This window comes from Peromyscus maniculatus, chromosome 14, assembly GCF_049852395.1.
Source record: "Peromyscus maniculatus bairdii isolate BWxNUB_F1_BW_parent chromosome 14, HU_Pman_BW_mat_3.1, whole genome shotgun sequence".
Taxonomy (NCBI): domain Eukaryota; kingdom Metazoa; phylum Chordata; class Mammalia; order Rodentia; family Cricetidae; genus Peromyscus; species Peromyscus maniculatus.
This window is the reverse complement of record NC_134865.1, coordinates 52,731,495-52,740,467: the sequence shown is the minus strand read 5'-3', so window position 1 is coordinate 52,740,467 and position 8,973 is coordinate 52,731,495. Positions and strand designations below refer to the sequence as shown.

At 48.0% G+C, this 8,973-nt stretch overlaps 1 protein-coding gene and 1 long non-coding RNA gene across 5 annotated transcripts in view; one reads left to right on the top strand and one right to left on the bottom strand.

Moving 5' to 3' along the window:
- Window positions 1-2,354: 2,354 nt before the first annotated feature.
- Window positions 2,355-7,632, bottom strand: LOC121822404 (uncharacterized). Of its 3 annotated transcripts, XR_013044403.1 has the most exons (5): window positions 7,293-7,632; window positions 6,759-6,891; window positions 6,269-6,326; window positions 2,993-3,123; window positions 2,355-2,470 (listed from the first exon to the last, which is right to left on the bottom strand). It is a non-coding gene; the product is annotated as an uncharacterized LOC121822404 (long non-coding RNA). The 3 variants fall into 3 exon arrangements; XR_013044402.1 differs by lacking the exon at window positions 2,355-2,470 and having other exon boundaries at window positions 2,868-3,123; XR_006063490.2 differs by lacking the exons at window positions 2,355-2,470; window positions 6,269-6,326 and having other exon boundaries at window positions 2,868-3,123; window positions 7,293-7,626.
- Window positions 7,633-7,907: 275 nt separating this feature from the next.
- Window positions 7,908-8,973, top strand: part of Dcaf5 (DDB1 and CUL4 associated factor 5) — a 99,649-nt gene continuing 98,583 nt past the window's right edge. The window contains exon 1 of one of the 2 annotated variants that reach the window (XM_006973100.4): window positions 7,908-8,198. In XM_006973100.4, coding sequence (XP_006973162.2) covers window positions 7,985-8,198 — 214 coding nt within the window. In that variant the 5' untranslated portion in view covers window positions 7,908-7,984. The remainder of the gene's footprint in view (window positions 8,199-8,973) is intronic. The other variant, XM_006973101.4, reaches the window with a different exon arrangement.

Sequence of the window (8,973 nt, the reverse complement as noted above, 5' to 3'; positions counted from 1 at the left end):
CCCACAGCATATGTTTGCAAGTGTGTGTTTACTATGAAGGGGCCCCAATAGCTTGACCACACAGCTGCCATGACAGGCTTAGGGGCCCAGACACAGCTTCTGTGACAGGCTTACTGGCAGGCAACACCCAGATCCAGGAAAAGCCTTAAGCTAACACCACCCAGGGATCCACCAAACATTCTAACCATTAGATAAGGTGGCCAGATGTCCTTGAGTCTAGCACACATCTTTTTTTGTTTTACAGGTACCCCTAGACAGTTGTCAGCCAATCAGGGTCCTGGACCCTGGAAATCCCCTCCCCCCAACCTCTGCTATGATAAAAACTCTGCCCCACCTGAGCTCAGGGCCCTCTGCTCTCACCGCTGTGTTGGACAGACAGAGGGACCGAGCTCCAGAGCTTGAAATAAAGGCTCTCTGCTTTTACATGCGGGATTCGGTCTCCGTGGTGGTCTTTTGGGGGTCCCCGAGATCTGGGCATAACATTACCTATGGATGGATACTCTAATTTACTAATAAGTGTAAGTTTCCTCTACTTACAATGGTCCTCCCAGGGCTGACAAGATGGCTGAGCTGGTAAGGGCACTTGCCACACACCCGATGACCTGAATTAGACCCCTAGGACTCACAACGTGGAAGGAGAGAACTGACTCCCACAAGGTGCTTACCTCCAAGTTGTCTGTCTCGCTCTCTCTCACACACACACACACACACACACACACACACACAATAAATTGATAAATGTAAAAAGAATGCTCCTCCCTAAATAACTAAAATTGTTCCTCCTTCATCTCACTTAAATCTTTATTTTTTTTAAAGATTTATTTATTTATTATGTATACAGTGTTCTGTCTGCACACACCCCTGCAGGCCAGAAGAGGGCACCAGATCTCACTATAGATGGTTGTGAGCCACCATGTGGTTGCTGGGAATTGAACTCAGGACCTTTGGAAGAACAGTCAGTGCTCTTAACCTCTGAGCCATCTCTCCAGCCCCTGTTTTCTTAAATTTTATTTTATTTTATGTGTATGAGTGCTTTGTTTGTCTATGCACCAGGTGCATGCCTGGTACCCTTGGAGGCCAGAAGAGGGCGGTGTCAGATGTTCTGGGACTGGAGTTACAGAGAGTTGTGAGCTAACATGTGGATGCTAGGAATGGAGCCCTAATCCAAAGAACAATCTATCAGTGCTTTTAACTGCTGACTGCTGAGCCATCTCTCCAGCCACCAGCCCCACATTTCCCTCAACATCTTCCCCCTATAACATACACACAAAGTCTCACAGTGTAGTGCTGGCTGGCCGGAAACTCATAGAGATCCATCTGTCTCTGCCTCCCTAGTGCTGGGATTAACGTGAGCTAAACATTTTTTTGTTATTTTGCCTTTTTTTCCCCCAGAGCTGAGGACCGAACCCAGGGCCTTGCGCTTGCTAGGCAAGCGCTCTACCACTGAGCTAAATCCCCAACCCCAACATTTTTTAATATTGGGAATTATTTGAACACACTTATTAACTTTGGGAGAAAGGCCACTGACATACAACGTATTAACATAGAAGAGGAAGCAGGGGCAGGTGACTAATGGGACAGGCCAATGAAAAGATCAAATGGGAAGCTTCTTTGATGAGATGGTATTTAGAGAAGAATTTTGCAGTGGGGAGACCTGAAATTCAGGCAGGTCTCAACCACATGATCCTTGAGAAATGGCAGGGAGGTCAAGGCTGAGGACAACAGCTTGGAAGTGTACTTGATCTAGAAATGTTACTTTTTTTTTTTTTTTTTTTTTTTGAGACAGGCTTTCTCTGTGTAGCCATAGGCTGTCCTGGAACTCACTCTGTAGACCAGGCTGGCCTCAACTCACAGAGATCCACCTGCCTCTGCCTCCCCAAATGCTGGGATTAAAGGTGTGCAAAATCACCTGAGGCTGGTTTTGAACTCCTGATCCTCATGGCTCCAGTTCCTAAATCCTGAGATTTCAAGTGTTTACTATCACATACTGTCACACTCACTGAAAACTTGTTTTTTAATGTTAGTTCAGTCCAAGGAGATGTTTTTATCAATCTCCACTTTGCAATAGCGTTCCACTTTAAGATGTGCCAGGTCAATGGTTACCTAATTTTCACAAGACTACACAGCTGATGAGTGAGGGAGCCATTTTGGGGGAGTTCTAGTTTGACTTTTCTGATTTCAGTTCCCTAACTGTGTATGTCTCACATTCTTCTGTAACATGGACAGGGAGGGCCTAAGCCACCTCATCCTCTACACTAACCTTACAGTAGAGTGGAGAGGGTACATCCACAGGGCGTGTGAGCCATTTGAGTGTGGAGGATATTTCTCTTCCCCATCTGTGTGTATGGGTATAATTTTAAAAGATTATTTATTTATTTATTTATTATTAGACAGTGTCTCACATAGGTCTTGAACTTCTGATCCTCTTTTGTCTGCCTCTGGAATGTTCAGATTATAGTAGTTTTTAAATCTAAGGAAAAAAAAACAAAATAATTCAGCTTTGCTATCTACTACATAGATAGATGTTCTTTTTTTTTTTTTTTTTAAAGATTTATTTATTTATTATGTATACAGAAGAGGGCGCCAGATCTCATTACAGATGGCTGTGAGCCACCATGTGGGTGCTGGGAATTGAACTCACGACCTCTGGAAGAGCAGTCAGTACTCTTAACCTCTGAGCCATCTCTCCAGCCCTAGATAGATGTTCTTATTCCTATTTTGTCTGGATGGTTTTGAGTCATTTTGGTGTCTTTCAAGACATAACAGTCTTGTGGCTCAGATGGGAGCTATTGCTTCCTGAGTAATATTTTTGTGGGGCCAAGATATGATGGTAATTTTTGTAGGAACATAAATCTTACATAGTAGGGTTTTTCTTTCTTTATTAGAAGATTTTATTTTTTAATTATGTGCGCCTGTATATGGGTATGTGCACATGACGTCAGTGCACTCAAAGTCTGGAAGAGGGTGTTGGATCCTCCAGAGTTGGACTTACAGGGGGTTGAGAGCCATCCAGTATAGGTGCTGTGAACTTAACTTGGGTCCTCTGCAAGAACAGTGTGCTCTTGACCTCTGCATCACCTCTTCAGCACCCCCAGCACCTTCACAGGAGCAGTGGTTTTCAACCTGTGGGTCAAGACCCATTTGGGGGTCACATATCAGATATTTACATTCCGATTCACAACAGCAGCAAAATTAGTTATGAAGTAGCAACACAATGAAATAAGTTTATGGTGGAGGTCGTCACGACACGAGGAACTGCATCAAAGGGGCACAGCATCAGGAAAGTTGGGAACCCTGCATTACGGTCATCTACGAGGAGACTGGTTCATCCGGAAGGGATTGGTTTGATCCAGGGCTATGATAGGTGCTTCTTGTCAGGGTATTAAAATAGTTGTCAAGATCTATAAATAACTTGTGCTTTTACAAAAAGTCAAGCATTAACAGTCTGCTGACTTTGTCAATGATAATAAGGCAGCTGTCAGTGGTACACTACTTTGCAAATACTAAGAAACAATATTTTTAAATTCTGTTCCAATGTAGGCTTGGCATTTTGACAAGTGAGAAAACAACTGCTTTTCAAAAGCTGTTCCAAAGGAATATTTTGAAAAATGATATTTAGAAGTATTTCCATTATGGTATGTTTTCTGTTTTGTTTATTTTTTTAAAAAATGCTATGGTCTCTGTGTGACCCTGGCTGGTCTGAAACTGACTGTGTAGAGTATAAAACAGGCCCCGAACTTGCCACAATCTTCCTGTCTCCACTTCTGTAGTGCTAGGATTATAGTTGAAGTCATTTTTCTCTTTATTTTTCTTTTTATTTTTTGGTTTTTTGAGACAGGGTTTCCCTGTGTAGTTTTGGTGCCTGTCCTGGATCTCTGGCCTTGAGAACTCACATTCACCTGGCTCGGGCTGGGACTAAAGGCGTGCGCCACCACCCGCCTATTTTTTTTTTTTTTTTTTTTGGTAAGTATGTCATCAGGCATGTTGACTCACATCTGTAATCCTGTAATCTGTGACACTTCAAGGTCAGCCTGGGTTTCATACTGAGATCCTGTCTCAAGAACACCCAAAACTTAGCTGGGCGGTGGACTACAGAGTGAGTTTCAGGACGGGCTCCAAAGCTACAAAGAGAAATCCTGTCTCGAAAAACCAAAAAAAAAAAAAACACTCAAAACTCAAAACAACATATATATCATTAATTTCTAAAAGCTCACATATATCTGCATAAAAATAACTTTATGTAACCCTGTACAATGGTGATTTTTCAATGATTACATTCAGAGTTGAGGTGTAACTTTGCATGCTTGAGGTCTTAGGTTGAATCCTCAACACCAGAGCAGGATATGGTGGCTTCTCAGTACCTCTACAAAGATCAGTGTGTCAGTCTTTGAGGTTATGGAAACACTGAGAAGTGAGCCCTAAGGAATGTATGTTAGGCTACTTTCTTTTCCCCCCAGTCAGGTTTCTCTGTGTAGCCCAGATGTCCTGGAACTCTCTCTGTAGACCAGGCTGGCCTTGAACTCAGAGATCTGTTTGTCGTTGCCTCCTGAGTGCTTCGATCAAAGGCATGCATCATTACGCCCTGGCAACTACATATGCATTCTTGAACTCTTTTTTAAAATGATTGTTTGTATACCATGTGTATGGGTGGTGGAGGTGGGGTGCACATGCACACCAGTAGAGATCAGAGGACAATTTAATGGAGTCAGTTTCTCCTGCCAACTTGATGTGGGTTTGAGGTTTGAACTCAGGCTGTCAATCTTTCAAACACCAGGTAGCAAGTGCCTTTACCTGTTGCAATATCTCACCAGCCTGTACTTTATATTCTTTTTTTAAAGATTTGTTTTTAACTGGGCATGGTGGTGCACACCTTTAATCCCAGAACTCAGGAGGCAGAAGCAGGCAGATCTCTGAGTTTGAGGCCAGCCTGTTCTACAGAATGAGTTTCAGGACAGCCAGGGCTACACAGAGAAACTAATTCATTCTCATTCTCCCCGCGCCCCCCAGAGCTGAGGACGGAACCCAGGGCCTTGCACTTGCTAGGCAAGCGTTCCCCAACCCCCGAGAAACCCTATCTCAAAACACAACAACAACAAGATTTATTTTTAGGTCATGTGTATAAGTGCTTTGCCTGCATGCATTGCTTGAGGAGGCCGGAAGAGGGCATCAAGTTTCTTGAAACTGGAGTTAGAGCTGGTTGGTAGCAGCCATGCGGGTGCTGAGAACTGCGTGTGGATCCTCAGCAGCCAGTGCTCTGAACTGCCGAGCCATCTCTACACTCTTAATATAGGCAAATAAATAACGTAGTGCTTCACTTCCTGAAGTCAGTTATTATAAGTAGTTAATTTGACAAATAAAAATTATAGGATACCCCAGCTGAGCTTCAATTTTGGATGAACAATGATGAATTACTTAAAAAGCATACCCCTGATAGTTCCTGGACACACTAATACTAAAACACAACTCCCTATTCATCTGAACTTCATACTTAACTGAATGAGCCGCCCTTTATTCTCCCTGGCAACCCTATTTATAGAAATGGGGATAATCCAGAGAAGCTGAGGGTGTAGTTCAGTGGTAGAGCACTTGCCTAGCATTCACAAGCCCTAGATTCAGTCTCCAGATTTGCCAAAAAGAGGTAATAAAATCTGTCCAGAATAGCAGTAGGCTATAAAGACTAGGTGGTCCAATATCTTTGCTCCAGTTGGTCAATGAACAGTTAGGGAACTTTCCAGCAAAGCCCTAGAATTGAGCTAGCTTGTGACCAGATCCTGAACTATTTTTAGGCTGAGGTTTTTCCAGGGATTGGGGGGAAAGAGAGTCATATTTAAAATAGCGGATTAGAGTATGTACTTAAGAGGGGGGAGAAGAGAGTGTGCCTTACATTGTTGACAGAGTAAAGGCCACCTCAGACACATCATTACTCGGCCTCTCTCCCCTCCCCCAAGCAAATAAGGCAGGAAGGAATGATGGCTTATTAATTCAAAGCAGCCAGAGGGTACTTTTTAAATGTGTAGTTGAGTATGCCAGGCAAAGGAACTGCCTGATGGGAAATAACCTTGCAATGAATAAATAAAACTTTATTGTTGTTTTGAGACAGGGTCTCATGAAGCCCAGGCTGACCTTGAACTCCTGATTATCCTACCGCTACTTCCCAAGTCCTTGGATTACATCCATACACCACTGTGTGCATAGGATAAAACCTTTTCTGTTTTTCGTTTTTTGAAACAGGGTTTCTCTTTGTAGCCTTGGCTGTCCTGGTACTCACTCTGTAGACCAGACTTAGCCTCTAAGATCCGCCAGGCTCTGCCTCCCAAGTGCTGGAACTTGAAAAACAAAAACAAACAAACAAACAAACAAACAAAAATTACATATTTTCCTATTTAAAGGAGTATATTCCATTAGAGTTCTTCTTTTTGGATTTGGTGAGTTTCTCATAAGTTTAGAATGTTATAATATGGACTTTCAAATTAACTATTTGCAAAAGGGCATAATTTTGCTTGATAGGTGAACCTCTTCCATGTTCATCCCATTTTCAAGAATTTCTTTAGTTCATTTTTTCATCAGTGGTTGTATTCAACCACTCTTATGCCATCTCTGGTGCTGAGGATGTAATTCCTGCTAAATTGAAAGGGAAAAACGACACCTGCCTATTTCAAGAGTTAATTACCACTAATGACAGAGGATAGTTTCTTGGAAAAGCACTACATTGAAAAGGGGACTTTCAACTGTACCTGGTAAAATTCCAGTGCACTTACCCAGTTTCCTCACTGAGGTCAACTTGGGGACTCCTGCACTACTGAAAGGCGGCTACTTCTGGCCGGTATTGTGGCTGCTGGCTAACAGCTGTGCATCCTCAGGGCTCCACACTCGAGACCTTCGGCCTTACCACTATGAAATAAGATACAGCTATGTTCCTATAATGTTTCTTGTGGCTTGCAAATGCATCTGGAACCAATGGACACAGGACTTTCTCAATTTAATTTTGGCAATTTTCTTTGCACTTTCTTCTGTGGGGGCGTTGTTAGTGCTAAAGGCTTGAACTCAGGGCTTGAAGCATGCTAAAAAGAGGTGCTCTACCACAGAGCGACAGGCTCAGTCCCTTCTTTTAACCCCTTTCTCTTTTCACCAAGTGTCCTATCAGATTGAACAATTCGGCCTTTTTTTTTTTTTTTTTTTAACCGATGGGTTGGGGGTGGGGCGGGTGAATTAAGAGAACTGAATTGGGGAATAGAAGGGTAGCGATCAATTTTTGGAGGGGGGGGGCAGGTGCACTGACAAACACAGACAACCTTCTAGACGTCCAGTTCCATCCCGGGTTCCCTCATTTGGACAGGGACTGGGCGCCCCAGGGGGGCGGCGAGCCGCTGCCCCTCTGGCAGGGGGAGGAGGAGGTGGAGGAGGGGGGAGCCCGCCGCAGCCCGGCTGCCACTCTGATTGTTACGCGTGTCCAACTTCACAGAGTGCGGCGCGCCTGGGGGTGCACCGGGGCCGCCGTCCAGCGCCAACCGCGGTTCGGGGCGCGGGTAGCCGCCGCCGCCGCCCGCCGTCGCCCCGGGCAGCGGCCCGCGGGGGAGGGGCGGCCGGCGCCCGCGTTCTCCCGCCCGGCGGCCGGCGGAAGGCCCCCCCGCACCGCGGAAGCGCGACCGTGGCTGGCGCGCGCGGGGGGCGGGCACGGCGGCGGCGGCAGCGGCGCGGGGGGGGGGGGGAATCAGCTGCTGGAGGAGGCGGAGAAGGCGGAGCCTAGGGGGGAAGGGGAGGGAGGGAGGGACGCGACCGTGAGGAAGCCGCGAACGCCGCCGCCGCCGCCGCCGCCGCCGCCGCCCGTCTGCACACCTCGCTCCGTCTGCCATGGCTGGTTAAAGGAGGCTCGGGCTCGCCGCGCGCGCGGGGAGGGCCGGGAGGGGAGCGGCGCGGCCGGGCGTGCGGCCGAGGGAGGGGCGGCGGCGCGAGCAGCAGCAGCGGCGGCGGCGGCGGTTCCAGCATGAAGAGGAGAGCTGGCCTGGGGGGCAGCATGAGGTCAGTGGTGGGCTTCTTGTCCCAGCGGGGCTTGCATGGGGACCCCCTGCTCACTCAGGACTTTCAGAGGAGACGCCTGCGGGGCTGCAGAAACCTCTACAAGAAGGACCTGCTCGGCCACTTCGGCTGTGTCAATGCCATTGAATTCTCCAACAATGGAGGCCAGTGGCTGGTCTCAGGTAAATCAACCCCCCTTCCTTCCCCTCCCCGCGCCTCCCGGCTCCCCCTTCCAGCTGCCCCTTTGCCCCTTCCCCACCACCCTCCTGCTGCCCCCCCGCCCCGTGAGTCCCCACCCCCGCCCTTCCCAACCCCTCTCCAGCGGTGGGAAGATTTGGTGTGAAATTAATACCATTGCAGTGGGGGGGGGGGGAGAGGGAGGGAAGGGGGAGGGACGGAAGGAGGGGGAAGGAGAGGATGTCTTCTATATATATATAAAAAAAAGGACCTAAAATGGTTGACAGGTCCTTAACGCGCTTTATCCCAAGTGCAAAGTGGTCCCTCCCGACGCCTGCCCCACAAGTGTGGGTCGGGGAGGGGGGCGAGGTGACGGCTTGACTTAAGTTGGATGGCAAACTCTTCCTCTGCGTAGTTTAAAAGGTGCGGGGGGCACTGGGGGGGGTGGGGGGGGGAGAGCTGGCCGTGGGGAGAGGCCGAGGCGCGCCGGAGGCCAAGGGAAGCTCGAGCCCCGGTCCTCGGTGTCTCGGGAATTTAAAAAAAAAAAAAAAAGGGGGGGGGGCTCGGAGCCTGAGGCCGGCGGTGACAGGGAGGGACACGGAGGGGCCGCCGAGAGGCGTCCCCTCCCCCGGGCTCCCCGAGGGCCCAGTCCCCTCTCCTCCTCCCTTCTGGCCGTGGTAGCCTCTTCCGCGTCTTGTGTTTTTATTATGGTTCCGAGAGTGGCGAGGGCGCTGGAGACCGAGGGACCCGCCAGCCTGAACTTGGATGGGCTGCTTGCGC